Raw genomic sequence first — 21,728 nt, forward strand, 5'->3', positions numbered from 1 at the left:
CTTTCTGCAATCTGACGTGACGGTCGTGTTTTTGCATAGCTCCTGAGTTTTTATTAATATTTATTGTTTTTTCTCAATTTTTAATTGTGCTTAGTTTGTTTACACTTCCGCTGGTGTTATTCGCTTGACTCCCTTGTGTTTTATTTCCATAATTCGCCAAATTAATCAGTTTAAACAGTTTTTTCTTTTTCGTGATTAGTGTTTGGTGCATTTACATATTTTTTTTTTTTTTCGTCATTGCTTCTGCAGTTGCTCCCCTCATCGCCCCCATCATACCATCAGTGCTAGTGGCTTTGTTGTTCTCTCTGCTTTGTGCTTGTGCTTAGCTTCTCTCCCGCGTAATCACTTTTGTAAGGCCGCCTCTCAAAGCTCGGCTTATAACTGTTCTTGCACTCTCTGTTGTGCTGTGCACTCTAGCTGTCTCTTTGTTTTATTTGTAATTATTGATTATTTATCAATAATTATCTTTGTGCTGTGAATTTAATTTTTCTATATATTCTTATATATATATAATTTTTTGTTTGCCTTTCTTTCGGCTTTTCAATGGCTTGTTGTCTACCTAATTGCAAACATTCTGATCGTTTTGATGATCAGTATAGAGCAATATCTTGTTGGCTCTGCGATAATCTTATTCACTTAAAATGTGCTGGCCTCAATGGCCGCGACTACGACAAATTTTCTGGTTTGTCTGTGTCTAAGCCTGAGCTTGGCTTAATGCGCTGGACTTGCCCATCTTGTGCCAGCCAGCAGCTTGATTTTAGCCGTATGTATAGGGATCTTCGTTTAAGGTTTCTTTCTTTAAACAAACTGGCCAAACAGCTGTCAAACGAGTGTGACTCTAGCGTTCAATTATTGTCGCAATTCAAATTTGTTCCACCTTCTGAGAAATTGCACAAGAAATGTACCCTTGAGTTGCCTCGTAAGCAGTCGCCAGCTCTCTCTATTACTTCCTCTCCGATTTTACTTTCGCCTACACCATCTTCTTGTCCCTCTTTATGCTCTTCTTTTCAGATTGAAGTACCCATTACAAGCCCTGGTGTACCTCAATCTATCCCTCATGGGAACTCTGATCAATCACAGGATCATGCCGGCTCTCAATCACTTGCGGATCCCAATGCTCCTCCGCCTCCACTAACTGTAGTGCCTCATCGCAAACAATTATTTATTTCTAGGCTTGCTCCAGATACTTCTGAGTCGTCTGTGGCAGCTTACATTGGTAATATTTCTTTGTTCAATCTGATTTGGTGAAGCCATTTCAGATGAACGCGATGTTTATTCTTAAACAAGGAGTTTGCGTTGATCCAGACAAACGAACGGACGGACATGGCTAATTGAACTCGTCTATAATATATATACTTTGTATGGCCGGAGATGCTTCGTTCTATGCGTTGCACACTTCTGACCAAAATTAATATATACTTTTTGCAAGGGTATAAAAATTATTAGTGATGAATTGTAAAAAATTTGATTTTCTTTGATTTGTTTCACATATAGAGTTTTATTCTGTTTCCGAAAGTCCACACGACACTGATTTCGGAATTGCCCATATGCTCATAATACATAAAATATTAAAATATAAATATTTTGTTTTAAGAATTTAAAAAAAAACAAAGAGCTTCAAGATGTTTTAATTTTTTGCTCTTAGTTGACACTTTCGCACAAATGACCATATATACACATTTCGATCCGGCGCTATGACAATAAGGGTTTTCTAATGTAAGAGGTTCAATAGTTTATTATTTGATTGGTTTTGCTCTCAAATTATAATGGCTTACTTATTTTCCGCTTTAAATACACGTCCGTTCGCTACGAGCTTTTCAGAAGAAAGATCAGAGTTGTATCTTTTTAAAATAAAGCTTTCTGCAATCTGACGTGACGGTCGTGTTTTTGCATAGCTCCTGAGTTTTTATTAATATTTATTGTTTTTTCTCAATTTTTAATTGTGCTTAGTTTGTTTACACTTCCGCTGGTGTTATTCGCTTGACTCCCTTGTGTTTTATTTCCATAATTCGCCAAATTAATCAGTTTAAACAGTTTTTTCTTTTTCGTGATTAGTGTTTGGTGCATTTACATATTTTTTTTTTTTTTCGTCATTGCTTCTGCAGTTGCTCCCCTCATCGCCCCCATCATACCATCAGTGCTAGTGGCTTTGTTGTTCTCTCTGCTTTGTGCTTGTGCTTAGCTTCTCTCCCGCGTAATCACTTTTGTAAGGCCGCCTCTCAAAGCTCGGCTTATAACTGTTCTTGCACTCTCTGTTGTGCTGTGCACTCTAGCTGTCTCTTTGTTTTATTTGTAATTATTGATTATTTATCAATAATTATCTTTGTGCTGTGAATTTAATTTTTCTATATATTCTTATATATATATAATTTTTTGTTTGCCTTTCTTTCGGCTTTTCAATGGCTTGTTGTCTACCTAATTGCAAACATTCTGATCGTTTTGATGATCAGTATAGAGCAATATCTTGTTGGCTCTGCGATAATCTTATTCACTTAAAATGTGCTGGCCTCAATGGCCGCGACTACGACAAATTTTCTGGTTTGTCTGTGTCTAAGCCTGAGCTTGGCTTAATGCGCTGGACTTGCCCATCTTGTGCCAGCCAGCAGCTTGATTTTAGCCGTATGTATAGGGATCTTCGTTTAAGGTTTCTTTCTTTAAACAAACTGGCCAAACAGCTGTCAAACGAGTGTGACTCTAGCGTTCAATTATTGTCGCAATTCAAATTTGTTCCACCTTCTGAGAAATTGCACAAGAAATGTACCCTTGAGTTGCCTCGTAAGCAGTCGCCAGCTCTCTCTATTACTTCCTCTCCGATTTTACTTTCGCCTACACCATCTTCTTGTCCCTCTTTATGCTCTTCTTTTCAGATTGAAGTACCCATTACAAGCCCTGGTGTACCTCAATCTATCCCTCATGGGAACTCTGATCAATCACAGGATCATGCCGGCTCTCAATCACTTGCGGATCCCAATGCTCCTCCGCCTCCACTAACTGTAGTGCCTCATCGCAAACAATTATTTATTTCTAGGCTTGCTCCAGATACTTCTGAGTCGTCTGTGGCAGCTTACATTGGTAATATTTGCCCTGCTAAGGTTTTAATTCAAAATTTTAAGTTTTCTAGGCCTCGCGAAATCTCCTCTTTTAAAATTACAGTACCAAATGAGTACTTCTCAGCTATGGTTGACCCTAATTTTTGGCCAGAGGGCCTAGTTGTACACGAGTTTGCGCCCAATAAGCGCTCTCGTCCGTTGCCTGTCCACCTTCCTACTTTATCTTCTGCTTCAAAAAACTAATAACGTCTAGTCTTTGCATTCATTATCAAAATGTAAGAGGACTTCTTACCAAGCTGTCGAACCTTTTCTGTGATAGCCAAACCTTTTCAGCTGACATATTAGCTTTCTCTGAAACTTGGCTTAACTCCTCTGTTTTAGATAATGAAATTCTTTCTAATAATTTTATTTCTTATAGGCTTGATCGTGTTGGTCGTCGTGGCGGTGGAGTACTCATTGCTGTAAACTCGAATCTGTCTTCAAGTGTGGTGCCGATTGATCTCCCCTTAGGTGTTGAGTTTATTTGCGTCGAAGTTACATGTTCTAACTTTAGCCTATATATCTCTTGTTCATATATTCCTCCAGCTTCTGATATCATGATCTACGTGCACCATGCTGATGCTTTACGAACTATTTTTGGTCGTCTTAAAGATCGTGATGTTCTTATAGTTTTAGGTGATTTTAACTTGCCTAATATTTCTTGGCTTGTTGATGATAATCTATCTTTCTTAATTCCTTCATCTCAACATGTTTTTCTTGCTGTATCGCAAACACAGCCACTAGTGAAACCTGAAGATCCTTATCATCCTACCATTGAAGTTACTATTTCTTACAATTCCGTTACTAATTTATTTAAAAACATCTCAAATTCTCGTCGTAGATGTTTTCGTAAAACAAATTTCAATCTTCTTAACAGCCTTATTTTCTCTTTTGATTGGTCGTTTCTATTTGAGTGCTGCGATATAGATTGTGCAGTAAAGTTTTTCTATTCTGCTCTTAATTCTCTAATTGATAAATGCGTTCCTTATGTGAATGTCTCTACCGTCTCCAGCTCGCCAGTCTGGTTCACACGTAGGCTCTCTAATCTTCGTAACATTAAATCGAGATATTTTAAAAGATTTAAAAAAACTGGTTCGCGACTTGACTATGCAAATTATTGTATAGCCAAATCTCAATTTTGTCTTTTAAATACTCAATGCTACAACAATTATCTCGTTCGCTGTAAGGCTGAATTTTATAAGAACCCCAAAAGATTTTACAACTTTGTCAATTCCAAAAGACGCTCTAAGGTACTACCTTCCACCTTCAGACTTAACGACCAGTCTGCTAATAATGATTTAGATATTGCAGATCTGTTTGCTAAATTTTTTCAGTCGACATATTCTACTACTGTTTCGGATCCCACACCCTATCCCTTTTCAATCCCACATTTAAATTGTATGTTTTTTCCCAGTATTACTGAAGACTGTATTCTCTCTAGCTTGTCATCTATAAAGTCTTCCTTCGTTCCCGGGCCTGATGATATACCTAGTTGCATCCTTAAAATGTGTTCTATTTCCCTATTTAAGCCTTTAGCTCGGTTATTCTTTATATCGAGTGAGACTTGTAGATTTCCTGATATTTGGAAGGAGTCATTTATTATTCCGCTTTTTAAAAAGGGTAGCAAATCGGATGTTTCCAACTACCGTGGCATTGCCAAACTTTCGGCAATACTTAAGCTGTTTGAGAAAATTATTACGTCTTCCCTTCAACATCTATCCAGATCCACTATTTCTCCTTGTCAGCATGGTTTCATGAAAGGTCGCTCGTCGCTTACCAACCTTTTAGAATTGACTACCCTTGTACACCATGGCTTCCGTAAAAAGTGTCAAACTGATGTTATTTATACTGACTTCAGTAAGGCTTTTGATACGGTTGATCATTCTTTGCTTCTCGCGAAACTTAACATCATGGGTTTTTCACCAAAATTATTGGGTTGGTTAAAGTCGTATCTTATTGGCAGAACCTAAAAGGTGTCTTTTCGTTCCTCGATATCTAAAACTGTTCGAGTTACGTCAGGTGTACCCCAAGGCAGTCATCTGGGCCCACTATTATTTACATTGTTTATAAATGATTTGCCTTTGGCCTTGGCTCATTCACGCGTGCTCATGTTTGCGGATGACGTCAAGATTTGTTATTCCTATAATGATCCTTCTTTCCAACAGTACTTGCAATCAGATCTCGATGCGTTCTGTGATTGGTGCCACGTTAATAAATTACACCTTAATGCCTCTAAGTGTTCTTTTATGACTTTCAGTCGTTTGTCTCCGCTCCTAGCTCATTACTCTATTAAGTCTGTTCTGTTAGATTGTGTTCCATCATTCAAAGACTTAGGCGTTATGTTTGACCCTAAACTTTCATTTAATGTTCATATTTCTTCAATTGTCAACAGAGCAATCAGCCTTCTCGGCTTCATTAAACGTTGGGCCAAAGAATTTGATGATCCCTATGTAACAAAGGTTTTATACACTTCGTTAGTTCGCCCTACTCTAGAATATTGCTCGCCAGTGTGGAACCCGCAATATGATGTTCACCAGCGTAGTCTTGAATCGGTACAGAAGCAATTCCTTAAGTTTGCGCTACGCGGTCTAAATTGGGACCCAGGTCTTCGCCTACCTTCTTATTCTGACAGACTTCTTCTTATTAATCTTCCTTCACTTTATAACCGTAGGCTTGTTTTTGGCATTCTCTTTCTCCATAAACTAGTCAACGGCGTAGTCATTTCTACCAATTTACTAGATACGCTGTATTTTTGTGTTCCCTCACGTCGGACCAGAAACTTTTTTCCTATTCACCTTAGTAGATGTCTGACTAACTACTCTCTTCACGAACCTCTTCGTTTTCTTTGCCAATCTTTTAACAACCTTTCTCACCTTATCTCTCCTCATCTTTCTGTCACTTCTCTTCGCGCTATACTTTTTAATCATCTACAGCGAAACCAATGAAAATATTCTGGACTTGGATTGGCTGCAACTCATCCCTGGCCACATTGGCTGTGAATCGGGGCATAGCTGGCACCTTGTGCAAATAAAACACCTCCACCGGGTCGGGGATGTTTAGTTGTGTATAAAGCTAAGCTACCTTCTTCATTTAATTACTATCTGTCTTTAGCTTAAGCTTTTTCGTCGACTGCTGTGTTAGTTGACGTAAATAAATAAATAAATAAAATAAATAAAAGTCATCGAATATTTTAGGCTGGTTAAAAATACAATAAAGCGGATGAAAAACTCCTCAACGCGTATAGAAGAAAATCGTGAAATTTCATCATGAGAAGACTACATTAAGGTCTCAATTGTAGTACAAGTGGCGCAAAGGAAGTCATCCGATGTTGTTTGGTCTTTTTTTTTTTTTTCTAAATGAAAAACTTCGATTCTGTTTTTATACCCTTGCAGAGGGTATTATAAAATTGATCAGATGTTTGTAACGCATATATTGATCAGCGTGAGAAGCTGAGTTGATATAGCCATGTCCGTCTGTCCGTCCGTCTGTGCGTACGCGTTTTACTCAGCCGTCTTAAGAGCTATCGGGCTGAAATTTTTTTTGGGGGTTTTTATTACCCGGCAAAAATAAAGTATGAAAACCATAAGGATCGGACCACTATAGAATATAGCTCTAGAAGAACTAGAAGAAAGAACTTGATTAAGTTTATGTATAAAGAATTTATATATAGGTATGTGTGAAAATCTCCCAAGTGAGCCACTTAAAAAAGATGGACAGATCTTATAATTTTTTATTTTCGTATTCGATGCGTTATGAAACAAAGATTGGTATTAGGTAAAAGACTGTTTATAATAAATAAAGAGGCTTATGCTTGCGAAAGAATGGCCTACAATCGTAGGAAATAACGAAGATATTGATCATAGTCACTGTTTTCCACCGATCGTTCCTATGGGAGCTATATGATATAGTCACCCGATCTTTATCAAATTTGGCACAATCATTAACAGATATATTAAACTAACAACTGTTTAATTTGAAAGCAATCGCGTTAAAAGTAACGAAGTTATTTAGAAAAGTCACTGTTTTCGACCGATCGTTCCTATGGGAGCTATATGATATAGTCGCCCGATCTTGATCAAATTTGGCACAGTCATTAACAGATATATTAAACTAACAAATGTTTAATTTGAAAGCAATCGCGTTAAAAGCATAGCTCGCAAATGACAGTTGATCGTTTTTCTCATATGCTCTGCTTCGTATCAAAACCGAAAAGATTCTCCAGAAACGATCTCTCTCTGAGCGGCACTTTGTGTTTTATTTTAAATTGTTTTTTGTCAACCGCTTTGCATTGACTCATTCGTGTGACCCTCTCAAATGAGTGTCGCGTAAAGAGTAATACGATTTTTGATCACACAAAGAGTCTCAACAAACGACAGTTTGACCAAAAAACTCAACAGAAATGATCTTTGCCTACCGTGTACATGTAAATACATACATACATACATACATATACATAAATGTAAATAAGAACGCATCAATCGCGTGTGTTTACCCATACATACGCAAAACACAATTTTCTTCATTCAACTCAAGCAAACGATCAGTGTTTGATTTGAGCGAAATGAAAACAGAAATGACTGTCTCGATCAGAGCGCGAGCGAGCTAAGTCAGTCGCGACAAGAACAGTTTCTGTCTGAGTCTTTATTATTGTGTCAGTCAAAGACACTTATTTGCAGACAATGGAAAAGTGTCAACAGTTATTTGCGAGCTATGGTTAAAAGTAACGAAGTTATTTACAAAAGTCACTGTTTTCGACCGATCGTTCATATGGGAGCTATATGATATAGTCATCCGATCTTGATCAAATTTGGCACGTAATAAACTCTCTAATAGTAAGTTTCACGATAATAGCACAGAAATTAACGAAGTTATTGAGAAAAGTCACTGTTCGTGACTTTGGGGTTTGTATGGGAGCTATAAGATATAGTGGTCCGATCCGGCAGAGTCCGAGATATACAACCATGCAGTATATACATGCAAAATTTCAGCTCTGTAGCTCTTACGGTCTAGGAGGAGTTTGCGTTGATCCAGACGGACGGACGGAGGGACGGACATGGCTATTTGAACTCGTCTCGTCGTGCTGATCAAGAATATATATACTTTGTATGGTCGGAGATGCTTCGTTCTATGCGTTGCACACTTCTGACCAAAATTAATATACCCTTTTTGCAAGGGTATAAAAAAGTGTTCAAAGTAGCATGTAACGAAGTATTGCTGCTACTTTGGTATAAGTTCGAATCTTTGAAAACTGTTCAAAATGAAATCTTCCTTTATTCATATGAATCGAAATAGGTACTTTTGAATAAAAAATACGCAAAAGTTTTTTTAAGTGGCTCACTTAAGAGATTTTCACACATATATAAAACAGAATTGAAGTTTTTCATTTAGAAAAAAATAAGAGCCAAACAACATCGGATGACTTCTTTTGCGCCGGATGACTTCTTTTGCGCCACCTTGTACATTTCCATTTGACATACCTAATATTGAAGGAAATTCTCAAGTATGCATGGTTCTCATAATAAATGAATCCAATCAAATCATCACAAGAAGTATTTTTCTATTGGAAAAAAAGAGGGCGTCTAACGGTTAGACACGATAGAAGTGAAACCTTCCGTAAAACAAACTGAGAGATAATGAGACGAAAGCAGCATTAGGAGCGGGATAATTATAGGTTCATTATAATATTGCTATAAAGGTCATATTTTATTTTCTTCATTTTATTATTATTCATCCTCAATGTTTTCAATTTCAACAAATGATACGAGTGGCTTATGATAGCTAAAATATGATACAAATGCTTTGGTTTCGATGTTGTCAACATATCTTTGAAATACCGCGTCAATTGTTGTTTTTGATCGTGTTGTTGATTCAGTGCGATTGTTACACATTTTTAAACTGAATGTTGTATTGAGAAAGTCAATTAAAGGAACCGCTGTGTCCAATGCAAAATTTACGTTAAAATCGCCACTTAAAATCATTGGAACTTTATCGTAATCTTTTCTAAGTATCCGCGATACTTCTGGTGTATACTTTATTAAATTTTCATGAATGAATTCCGTGATGCTATTTATTGATTGATTCGGTGAAATATAAATTGCCACAATTAAAACTGTTTTTCCATTGCTCAATCTGGTTTCGCATGCACATATTTCTCCCACTTTAGAGAGCTGAACAGACAGTGATTCTAGTTGCTGTGCATTCATTCATTATATATTTTGTGATATATTTTTATTTACTTTTTATACACTTGCAGAGGGTATTGTAAAATTGGTCAGATGTTCGTAACGCACAGAAGGAGGCGTTTACGACCTGAGAAGCTGAGTTGATATAGCCATGTCTATCTGTCCGTCCGTCTGTGCGTATGCGTTTTACTCCTTCTGTGCGTTACGAACATCTGCCCAATTTAACAATACCCTCTGCAAGGGTATAAAAAGTAAATAAAAAATGTATCACAAAAAAATATATAAATATATAAAAAGCATTATGAATAAAAAGCATTATGAAAAACTTCGACCACCTCGACACTTTGTAAATTGCCGTCGAGTTCTGTAGTTAAGCACGCATCTCATTTTCGCATTCTCGCTATTTATTCATAAAGCTTTTTATATATTTGCATCTCATTCTCTCGCAGGCTATATACTATAAGATTTATATGTGTCTCTTTTTAGTGTCGCTTTTTCGTTTCATCGAGTCTAAATCACTCCCAACGATTCTAAAGAAGTTTTCACTTCAAAATAATTATTAAAAATGCAAAAAAAGAAGAACGAAAAACCAAAACTAACTAATTTCGGGCGGGCGGTTGAAACAGGATTTCTACACTTTTAGGCATTACACCGCCGTGCTGCTTGAAGTCATTGAAGCTATATCTTTAAACGCGATTTTTTATGAAAATATACAATAGTGCGCTGAAATATTTCACACAGCTTCAAATGACGGGGTATTCTTTCTGCAAGGTAGATAGAATTAATTGAAGTTTGGGTCCGATGATTGCAAAGCTAGTTGAACCTCAGAAGGGGATGCATTGGGGTTTAGTGGTAGAACTGGTGGAGTATGCAATAAACAATACACAGCATCGAAGTATAAAACAACTACCAAGTGTTATGTTATTTGGGACGTCACAAAGAGGGCGATAGTAGATGAATTAAAAGAGAAACTAGAGTTGGTAAATCAAGATACCACGCAGAGGAGTTTAAAAGAAATCAGGAATAATGCAATTTAGGCTCAAAATAATGCTCAGTCTCACAACAAAGCTTATTATGATAAAAGCAAACGAGAACCAAAAGAGCTTAAGGGGTTATATACCTCCTTTGTCGAAGAAAAAGAAGAAAGTTTGCATTTTTTTTAGGTCTGTCGCAATTATTTTATTAGCCAAATGTTTTTATTTTTTAATAGTAAACCTTATTAACAACAAAGCTCGCAGCGAACGGACGTGTATTAAAAGCGGATATAATTAAGCCATCCATTGTAATTTAAGAGTAAAACTAAATTAGATCTTAAAAATGGAATTAGATCTTTTTTAAATGTAGTACCAAATGAGTCTATGAGTCACGACGTAGTTCTTGGAAGAGACTTTTTGACAGCATGTTTTTTAAAATTTGATCTAAGCGCACTGAAATAATAATTCTAACTTAAACTACAGAAAACAGTTAGATGAAACAGTTAGTAAACAGTTAGATGAAACAGTTAGTAAACAATTCGGTGAAACAGTTAATATAGAATTAAATAAAAACAGTTAGTACACAGTTAGATGAAACCAATAGGATACAGTCAGATAAAAAGTTAAATGAGCACAAATGCGAAATACTTCCTATTCAAAAAATTTATTGAGGAAGAATTAGAAAAAGGCGTCAATGAATTTTCACATATTAATTACACTGAAGACATAATTGATGATTATAAAATCCCAGAAGAGCCAATGACCAGATGTGAAATCAAATTATAAATTAATTATACGAGTGAGTAGGAGTACGCGTCACCAATCGTGTTAGTAAAAAAGAAAACAGGAGATATCCGCTTGTGTATTGACTTTAGAAAACTAAATAAAGTTTTAATTAAAGACAATCCATTACCACTTACAGATGACTTACTTGACAAAATAGTAAATAAAACTGCTTTCACAAAATTAGATCTTAAAATTTTATATATAAGATATAAAGACAATAATGTAGTTGTGTATTTGGCCGTATGGCCGTATGGCCGATATCATGCTCGCCAGCAGGGATATAAATGAACACTTGAACTCTGAAGGAAGTTTAAAAAGATTAGCTAAAAATAAATTAGAGCTACGTTTGGATAAATGTGAATTTATGAAGTCCTGTATCAAATATTTAGGTTATCAAATATCAAGTGAAGGTATAAGAACAGATTATAAATGAATAGAAGCGATAAACAATTTTTCAATACATGAAAAAGCACTGGCTGTTCAAAGTTTTCATGGGTTATGTTCGTACTTTCGTAGATGGTGTTTAAAATTAAATTGTTTTTTAATCCTCAATAAAAAACTTATTAATGCACCAGTGTTAGCAATTTACGATTACAGGGATGAGATCGAATTGCATTGCGATGCCAGTGCTTTAGGATTCGGAGCAGTGTTACATCAGAAAAAGCAGACAAATTGTTGCATCCTATATCCTATTTTTCAAAGTGTACAACAGGAGCAGAAAAAAAGTCTCATAGCTTTGAGTTAAAAACTGTTGCAATCATTTATGCCTTACGCAGATTCAGTATTTACCATCAAGGTTTTAGATTATATAACGGTTTAAGATTATGACAGATTGTAATTCTTTAAAACTGATATTTAACATAGTTGAACTTAACGCTAGAATCGCTAGAATCGGGCTTAAGAGCTTCAGAACTATGATAATGAATTGATTTACAGGCCTGAAATCCAAATGCAGCATGTATATGCTTTGAGCAAATGTAAAAATGCTATAGTGGTTGAAACAACAAGTTTTGAAGATAATTTAATTATTTGCCAATCATAGAATCCTAAAATTCAAAACTTAAAGAAATTATTTTCGGCACGACGAGACGAGTTCATATAGCCATGTCCGTCCGTCTGGATCAACGCAAACTCCTCCTAGACCGTAAGAGCTACAGAGCTGAAATTTTGCACGTAGGCTTGTATATACTGCAGGGGTTGTATATCTCGGATTCAGCCAGATCGGACCACTATATCATACAGCTCACATACAAACCCCAAAGTCACGAACAGTGACTTTTCTCAATAACTTCATTCATTATTTCATTATTTTCAGAGCTTTTGTCGTTAAATTTAATATAAGTAAGCTTATTACACTTATAAATGATCTTTGATCAAGATAAAGATAGATATAGTCACCCCTATATCATTTAGCTCCCACAGGAACGATCGGTCGAAAACAGTGACTTTTGTAAATAACTTCGTTACTTTTAACGCGATTGCTTTCAAATTACCCATTTGTCAGTTTTATGTCTCTGTTAATGACTGTGCCAAATTTGACCAAGATCGAGCGACTATATCTTATAGCTTCCCTAGGAACAATCGGCGGAAAACAGTGACTCTAATTAATAACTTAATTTTTTCGTATGTAAGCCGTTTCGCAAACATTAGACTTTAAAGAAACCCTTCAAAACGTGTTCCCACTTTAAAGACCATAGGTAAGGAATGAGTAACCAAAAAAGATGCAAGGGTATACAAACTTTGACGCGGTCGAAGTTAGCTCTAGTTATTTTATTAGTTTTACTCTCAAATTACATTTGATGGCTTAATTATTTTCCGATTTAAATACACGTCCGTTCGCTGCGAGCTTTTCAGAAGGAAGAACGTATCAGAGTTGTATCTTTTTAAAAGTCATCGATATCACAGTGTTAATATCGATATCACTTAAGCACTATGTAATACCGGTTATCGTTTATACAATAGGGTTATTTTATAAGTAGACAAGGGAATTTATATGTAGTCTACTACACTTATAATAGCTAAAAGAAATCCGCTGGTAATGATGAACCGTTTTGTAAAGCTTTTTGATTAATTTTGCACGTTTTACGCCACATATTTCGTTGTTTTTATTTAGTAATCTAGGGATCTTTGTAGAACATTTAACTGAACTTTTGATTTCTGAATAGGCTTTACCTTGTTTTCTAAGGCTTTGACTCCAATGCCTTCTCTCACTAGGTCATGCATTCCTCTACCCACCTACATAAAAATGTTAGCATTTTTTCAAGGAAAAACGGCCCAAAACATATGTAGTAAAAGTAACAGACCTTTTTTTGTTCTAATCGCTATGTATATTCCATTTTACAAAACCAAAGTCAATAAACTGAATCCAAAAAAAAAAAAAAAATACGTAAAAATTTCTGGAATCTCTCTTAGTATCTACTGCTCTGCTATTTTTATACACAGCTGTAGTTTATAGTTAGATATAGTTTGCTATAAGCATTTGAAGCTCAACTTAACAAAACTTTTGATCAGCTTCGATTGCCAAATTCGTCTGTTTTTATTCTAACTAATATATCACCGTAATATAAAATTCAAAGAGCTGATTTTAAGAGATTAATAAAAGTATTTCAGTTCTGTTTTTTAATGAGTATGTTGATTTATTTAAATTATAATACATTTTTATTACAGAAAACCGAGGCGAGTTTCTTGAAAAACTTCTGCGTGCTCGCTCCAGTATAAGCCCTGGAATGATATCACAGCCTATACTACCTACAGTTTCTGTATTACGGTTAGTTGTAGGAAATTGGGTTTTGCAATCTCATAAGCCCAACCAACTACAAATTCATAATACGGAAGGCCACCAAGTGACTATACTACAAGATGACCTTCCAGGATTTATTTTTGAAAGTAACAGAGGTACTAAGCATACCTTTTCGGCAGAAACAGTTTTGGGTCCTGATTTTTGTTCAGGATGGACAACATGTAAAAAAAAAACCAATTAAATCAAAAACAGATGGTCAGAAGTTGCAAGTTTGGAATCTCTCACGTGAAATATACAATAAGTACTTTAAATCAGCTCAAATAGTAACGCGTGGATCCGTTGCTAAGCTTAGTTCAATTGTTGGGCGAGTTGGGCTTTCAATGAAGGAGCAAAAAGAATCATCAACTTCTAACTGGTCAAAAACTTTATCTACTGCTCTTAACGACCTTGCACAGTTGCTGCAAGAAGATGGCATCGTAAGTGCATATGAAATGCATTCTTCTGGTCTCGTTCAAGTATTACTCTCTGTTTTATCAAAAAATGACTGGCATCCAAATTTGTCACGATGGAAGTTAGATGAAATGCATAAACAACGCACAACAGTTTTTAAAACATGTATTTTGCACGGTAATGATAATTCCAGACCGAGCCACATAAATTCTAAAAGTACTGCAACTATATTAATGCATAAACTAATTGCTGTTTTAGAAAGCATTGAAAAGCTGCCGATATATTTATATGACACTCTAGGCGCTGGATATGGCTTACAAATTTTACAAAAAAGAATTCGTTTTAGATTAGAACGTGCTTCGTGTGAAAATGCTCTTTTTGATCGAACAGGTCGAACTTTAAAAATGGAACCTCTTGCTACAGTTGGTCAGCTAACTAAATACTTGCTTAAGATGGTGGCAAAACAATGGTACGATATGGATCGTTCCACATATTTTTATCTCAAAACTATGCGAGAAAGTAAGTCAGGATTATCATTTCTTCATTCTTTTGATTTTGATGAACAGGGATTGTTGTATTACATTGGATCAAACGCAAAAACCCACGAATGGGTAAATCCAGCACAATATGGATTAGTACAAGTATCTAGCTCAGAGGGAAAAACATTGCCGTACGGAAAACTGGAAGATATTCTTTCAAGAGACAGCGTCTCGCTTAATTGTCACACAAAGGACAATAAAAAATCTTGGTTTTCAATAGACCTCGGAGTATACATTATTCCCAACGCATATACTCTTCGTCATGCCCGAGGATATGGCCGTTCGGCACTTCGGAATTGGCTTCTGCAATCATCCAAAGATGGCTTAACTTGGGTAACTCTTATTAACCATGTAGATGACAAAAGCCTAGTGGAACCTGGAAGTACAGCGACATGGCCTATTATTTGTGCATTAGATGAAACTGTTGGTTATCGGCATATAAGAATTCAACAAAACGGTAGAAATGCCTCGGGGCAGACTCATTACCTTAGCTTAAGTGGATTTGAAATATATGGCAAAGTTGTAGGAGTATGTGAGGATATTGGTAGAAGCGTAAAAGAAGCAGAAGCTAAAATAAGACGAGAAAGGCGACAAATTCGTGCACAGCTTAAACATTTAATTGCTGGGGCACGAGTAGTTCGCGGTATCGATTGGCGATGGGAAGATCAAGACGGCTTCTCTGAGGGAACCATTTCTGGGGAAATTCATAATGGATGGATTGATGTAAAATGGGATCACGGTGTACGAAATTCTTATCGAATGGGTGCTGAAGGAAAGTACGATATAAAATTAGCTAACTCCGAAAATCTTTCTATATTTGAGGGAGGTAATACTGCACCCATTGGATCGATTCCGGACAACAAAATAACTGAAAAAAGAAGTACTCTCACATCGCGAAAATCAATCTCAACACCATCTCTGCCTGAAGCAACTGAAATAAATCGAAACTCTGATGAATCATCAAATCAAACTGCTTCTGCTGATAATCTAGCTTGGAAGCATACTGTTGGGACAATTACAGAAAATGTATTTGCATCAGAAAAAACACAAGTGACTTCCAATCAAAGAACAGCAAAAACAACATCTGCCACAGACATTTCTACAAAACTTAAAGAAAATCACTGCGCCAAACAGGGTTCAAAGATTGCAGTGACTTGTGCACCACCTTCGCTTCGAGAGCTAGAACATATATCAGATCTATCTGCAATAAATAATTCAATGTCGGCGATTAATTCTGATTTAGCTACTATTTCAGAAAATATTACACTGGCTGTAATTACTAACGAAAATAATTGCAGTGCTGTATCTACTACACCCAGACCCATAGTATCTGAGCCGTGTTCTGGTTCTAGAGAAACTAATATTAAACCGATATCCCATATTGAGGAAAACAATAAAATGAATGCTAACAATACTGTAAATATTTTAGCAAAGGGTATGCATATCAACATGCGTCCTGCAAGTTTACGGGGGGATGTATCAGCACCACAATTTTCTTCTGAAGCCCTTGCAAAGATTGATAAAATACACGATGGAGTAGATATGATACGAAAAAATACAAACAATATACTTTCTACTGAAGTTTCCCAGCATCCTTGTACAAAATTACCAAACCTTAAAGTAAACACTGATACTAAGCCTCAATCGCATTGTAAGAGTTTTTCCCAAAGACAAATAGTGGTTTTAAAGAATGAGCTTTCTACTAAGACTTCTGATAATTCTACTATATCAGCTTTAAGTTCATCCCATCCACAGAGTAAAATTGCACCCGTTATATCTACTTTTGATGGTCAGGTCGGTAAAATAGCTGACACTGAAATGTCATCTGAAGTAGCAGCAGTTTCCAATCAAATGAGTATTAGTGTACCAAATCTAGCTACTACCTCAGCATCTGAAGTGCCTTCAACTATAGAGGTATCAGCACATACTGGGCTACTAGAAACATTTGCTGCAATAGCGCGTCGTCGTACTTCACAAGGTGCCAACATCCAAGATAATCAAATTATCAACGCGCATGATGATACTGAGCTTAGCAACCAAAATGTTGGTACTAGTTCGTTTTTTGCTAGAGGTCCCAATTCAGTAACCAGTTTAGTAAAATTGGCTTTGTCAAGCAATTTTCATTCTGGGTTATTAAGTACTGCGCAAAGTTATCCAAGCTTGTCTTCAAATAATGAAAGAGGCTCTGCACCACCAAATGAAACAAGCAGCAACTCTAGTCAACAGCCTGTATCTTCTATAAATCATACACTTACCATGAGTCTTACTTCTACTTCGAGCGACAGTGAACAAGTTTCTTTAGAGGACTTTTTGGAAAGTTGTCGTGCACCAGCGCTGTTGGGTGATTTGGACGATGATGATGATATGGACGAGGACAATGAAGAGGAAGAAAATGAGGATGAGTATGAGGAAGTAGGAAATACATTATTGCAAGTAATGGTATCCAGAAATCTGCTAACATTCATGGATGATGAATCTTTAGAAAATAGATTGGTTGGTGTAACCAAGCGAAAGTCATGGGACGACGAGTTCGTTTTAAAACGACAGTTTTCCGCATTAATTCCAGCATTCGATCCACGACCAGGCCGAACAAACGTTAATCAAACAACTGATTTAGAGATAGCCACACCAGGTTCCAAACTAGAAAACTCAAATAAAAGTGGTCATATCCTCGTTAAACAACCAAAAGTTGGTCTGAAACTACGAGGTCCTGGCGTAGGTGGTGTTCCGGATGTTGAAATTGAATTGGATAACGCTGATTGGACAATATTCCGTTACATACAAGAATTGCTTCAAAATAGCCAGCTAAATAAAGTTGACAAGATTCGAAAAGTGTGGGAACCAACATACACAATTGTTTACAGAGAGGTTTTTTCTAACACCCGTGAAAACATTGGTTTTGCATCGGAGCAAACATCTGATGTATCTTCAAAAAGCGGTGCCTCCACACTATCCCCAAACTCACCAGTGCATGGAGACGTCAACACTAATGAGCATTCGCTATGCTCTGTAGATGAGATCCTAGAGTTGCTTACACAAATTAACTCACTTAATCAGAATGAACTAGAGTGTAAAAGCAAAGATTGTGTCTTACCACCAGAGCTGTTTATAAGCAAAAAAATCACAAACAAATTGCAGCAGCAAATACAAGATCCTCTTGTACTATCAAGTAACGCTTTACCTAGTTGGTGTGAGGAGTTAAATCAGTCGTACCCATTTTTGTTTCCATTTGAAACTAGACAACTTTATTTTAATTGTACATCGTTTGGCGCTTCTCGCAGTATCGTGTGTCTTCAATCACAAAGAGACACTACGATTGAACGTCAAAGGCTGCCCCTTTTAAATATCCGTCGCGATGATCAGCCTGATTTTCGAGTTGGACGCATTAAACACGAACGGGTAAAAGTCCCACGAAATCAGGATCTCTTAAAGTGGGCAATGCAAGTAATGAAAACTCATTGTGATCGAAAATCTGTTCTTGAAGTTGAATTCTTAGATGAAGAAGGTACTGGTTTGGGTCCTACGCTCGAGTTTTACTCCTTAGTGGCTGGAGAATTACAACGAGCCGACTTGTGCATGTGGTTGTGTGATAACGAAATAATTAATAGTCCCAAATATACTAAGTTTAAAGAAAATATAGATGAACAGTCAAAACCTGTTGGATATTACGTAAACATTCGTGATCATGGTCTTTATCCAGCACCGTTGCCACAAAACTCTGAAGTCTGCAAAAATGTCTGCAAGTACTTCTGGTTTTTTGGAGTTTTTATTGCGAAAGCCTTGCAAGACATGAGGCTGGTAGACATGCCATTGTCAACATCGTTTCTGCAGTTACTATGTCACAAGCATCCGTCATTGCAAAATAGTCACAAAGTACTATCTGGGCATTCTGAACTTGTAGATACTTGTTCCAAACTGATAAATGCTACTCCTGAAAATATTAAATCCAACATGTTTGGAGGGATCTTAGGTCTGGAAAATCTTAAAGAGATCGATCCGACACGTTACACATTTTTTGTGGAAGTTGAGAAATTGTTGATAAGGAAGCAATCAATAGAACTTGATAACTCTATAAATTTTGAAGAAAAAGAAAAGATTTTAAACGATCTCAAACTATGTACAATGTCTGGAATTGAAGTATCGGTAGAGGATTTGGCGCTTACGTTTACCTACTCGCCAAGCTCACCAATATATGAATACGGGCATGTAGAGTTATTGCCAAATGGAGCATCTATCGATGTGAACATCCATAACTTGAAAGTGTACTGCGACTTGATTATAAGTTTTATACTACAGGATGGTATTGCAAATCAAATAAAAGCGTTTAAAGATGGATTTAATAAAGTGTTTCCTTTGAAAAAGCTTGCTGCATTTTCTCCTTCTGAAGCTCGGTTAATGCTATGTGGCGAGCAACACCCACAATGGAGTCGGGAGGATATTATGACTTTTACTGATCCCAAATTGGGATATTCAAAAGACAGGTATTTTCTTTATTATTATTATTATTATTATGTTGAAGTTTAATTTATTTTTTTTTAAGCCCCGGATTTCTACGTTTTGTAAATGTTCTTTTGAGTCTATCAGGAGATGAGCGAAAGGCTTTTATACAATTCATAACCGGTTGCAGTAGTTTGCCTCCTGGCGGGTTTGCAAATTTACACCCTAGGCTAACAGTCGTTCGAAAGGTTGATGCAGGAGAGGGAAGTTATCCATCTGTGAATACTTGTGTTCATTATTTAAAGCTTCCCGATTATCCGACTGAAGAATTATTAAAGGAACGCTTGTTAACAGCCACTAAAGAAAAAGGATTTCATTTAAATTAATTATTTGAAATGTTAAATACTAATATTGATGGTTCGAACTGCAAAAATGTAAATAATGCCCAAAAATATATTTAATAAAGAATTCCAATATTAACTTCATTCCATTCATGATTTGCACACTGACGGGAAAATCTGCAACACTTGTTACAATTATTTAGTTCAGCGGCTTATTACTTTTATAGAATTGTAACTCCGTGTGGAGTTTCCCGTCTCCCATGGGACTTCCCAGGTGGCGGATCTGGGAAATTTTAGCACTAGTGCTGGGATGATGCTAACACCACCCGCGGACTAAAAAAACACCGACAGCACCCGATGTCAGCCACAGGCCCTAAGCCCTGGTGGAAAGACGAAATTCCTCAGCTACGGCAAAAGTGCATTCGCGTGACCAAGGAACAATCAAAGCAATCATAAGTCAGTAAGTAAAATGTTTTAAAGCAGCAATTTATGTAGCAAACTACCTACACCCCCTTTGGATGAGAGCAAATCACAGTTTATTGTTGCAGCCCTATTACCTTGCAAGAAAAAGACGAACCACAATCGCAAATCGAAGCGAGACTGTTATTCTCAAAACAAGAACTGGAAAAAGCTGCACGACGTATGAAAAATAAAAACAGAGGCCCGGGGCTAACTCGACCGCGTCAAAGTTTGTATACTCTTGCAACTTTTTTGGTAACTCTTTCCTTACCTTTTAGCCATCAATGTGGAAGAACGTTTTATCTAAAAAAGCTTATATTTGCGAAAAAATGGCCTACAATCATAGGATATAACGAAGATATTGATCAAAGTCACTGTTTTCCACCGATCGTTTCTATGGGAGCTATATGATATAGTCTCCCGATCTTAATCAAGTTTCGCACAGTCGCTTAAAACTGTAGTAGACTTGCTAATATTAAATTTCACGATAATGGTCCGATCCGGCTGAATCCGAGATATACAATCTCTGCAGTATATACAAGCCTATGTGCAAATTTTAGCTCTGTAGCTCTTACGGTCTGGAGGAGTTTGCGTTGATCCAGACGGACCGACGGACGGACGGACATGGCTATTTGAACTCGTCTCATCGTGCTGATCAAGAATATATATACTTTGTATGGTCGGAGATGCTTCGTTCTATGTGTTGCACACTTCTGACCAAAGTTAATATACAGTTTTTGCAAGGGTATCTAGCCATGTCTGTCTCCGTCTCGGAGTCCATAAGAGCTAGAGCCACCAAATTTCGGCCACGCCCACTTACGCCCCCAGGAATTACATAAAACAATTTTTTTTTTTAAAAGTATAACATTAGAGAAATCAAATTGGTTTATATACTCGTTTAGTTAGCGCGCAGAAACTAATTGTTCAAACTTTTTGCCACGACCCCTTCCACCCCCGGAGTTTACATAAAACGGATTTCCTTAAAAACTATGACAGCTACCGACATTAAATTTAGTATGCAGACTAGCTTAGTAGACGCGCAGATATTGTCTCTTCAAACATTTTGCCACGCCCACTTCCGCCCCCGAAAATTAAACAAAACTGATTTTATCTAAAACTAACAAAGCTAAAGTCATCAAATTTAGTTTGTACACTGGCTTAACTCGCGCAGAGTTTATATATTTATATATTTTGCCACGCCCACTTCCGCCTCCATAATTTAGAAAAAAACTATTTCCTCCTGTAGTTTTTTGACTATCGCATTCAAACTCGGCAGATTAATTAATCTGAACTATTTCTACCAAACTACCAAATTTTATTGAATTTTATTGACTAGAAATATGCAAAATATGCGTATTTTACTAAGCAGTCCACAAGGCCAGAATTGGCCGTTGGCTAGTGGCGGCGCTAGAGTGCTCGTGTGTTTGTAGAGTGAGCGAGATAGCACATAGTATGAAGCATGTAAAAACAATTCAATAGACATACATTTTGTTTTCGAAATTTGAAATATTTGTTTCACCTGGTGTATGGTATACCCAAATCGACAGACGACTTACTTGCTTCATTTTAATTGGCAATTTGTCTATTTTCCGAGTCTTTTGCGAGCGATTTCATTCACTCAAATTGATGCCTTTTTGCATTTAAATCAACTCATTTTGAGCAATGTTAATTCAACTTTTTCCACTCATGCAGCTCTCTACTATAGACATATGTATTAGCACGGGAGCGAAA

General features: G+C 36.6%; 1 protein-coding gene across 1 annotated transcript in view; it reads left to right on the top strand.

Moving 5' to 3' along the window:
* Ufd4 (ubiquitin fusion-degradation 4-like) overlaps positions 1–19,682 on the top strand; it is a 146,330-nt gene extending 126,648 nt beyond the window's left edge. The window contains 3 exon segments of the mRNA XM_068287404.1: positions 13,699–14,009; positions 14,011–19,241; positions 19,301–19,682. Coding sequence (XP_068143505.1) covers positions 13,699–14,009; positions 14,011–19,241; positions 19,301–19,583 — 5,825 coding nt within the window. The 3' untranslated portion in view covers positions 19,584–19,682.
* The last annotated feature ends 2,046 nt before the right edge of the window (positions 19,683–21,728 follow it).

Source organism: Drosophila tropicalis, unplaced genomic scaffold (assembly GCF_018151085.1).
Source record: "Drosophila tropicalis isolate 14030-0801.00 unplaced genomic scaffold, ASM1815108v1 contig_527, whole genome shotgun sequence".
Classification (NCBI taxonomy): Eukaryota; Metazoa; Arthropoda; class Insecta; order Diptera; family Drosophilidae; genus Drosophila; species Drosophila tropicalis.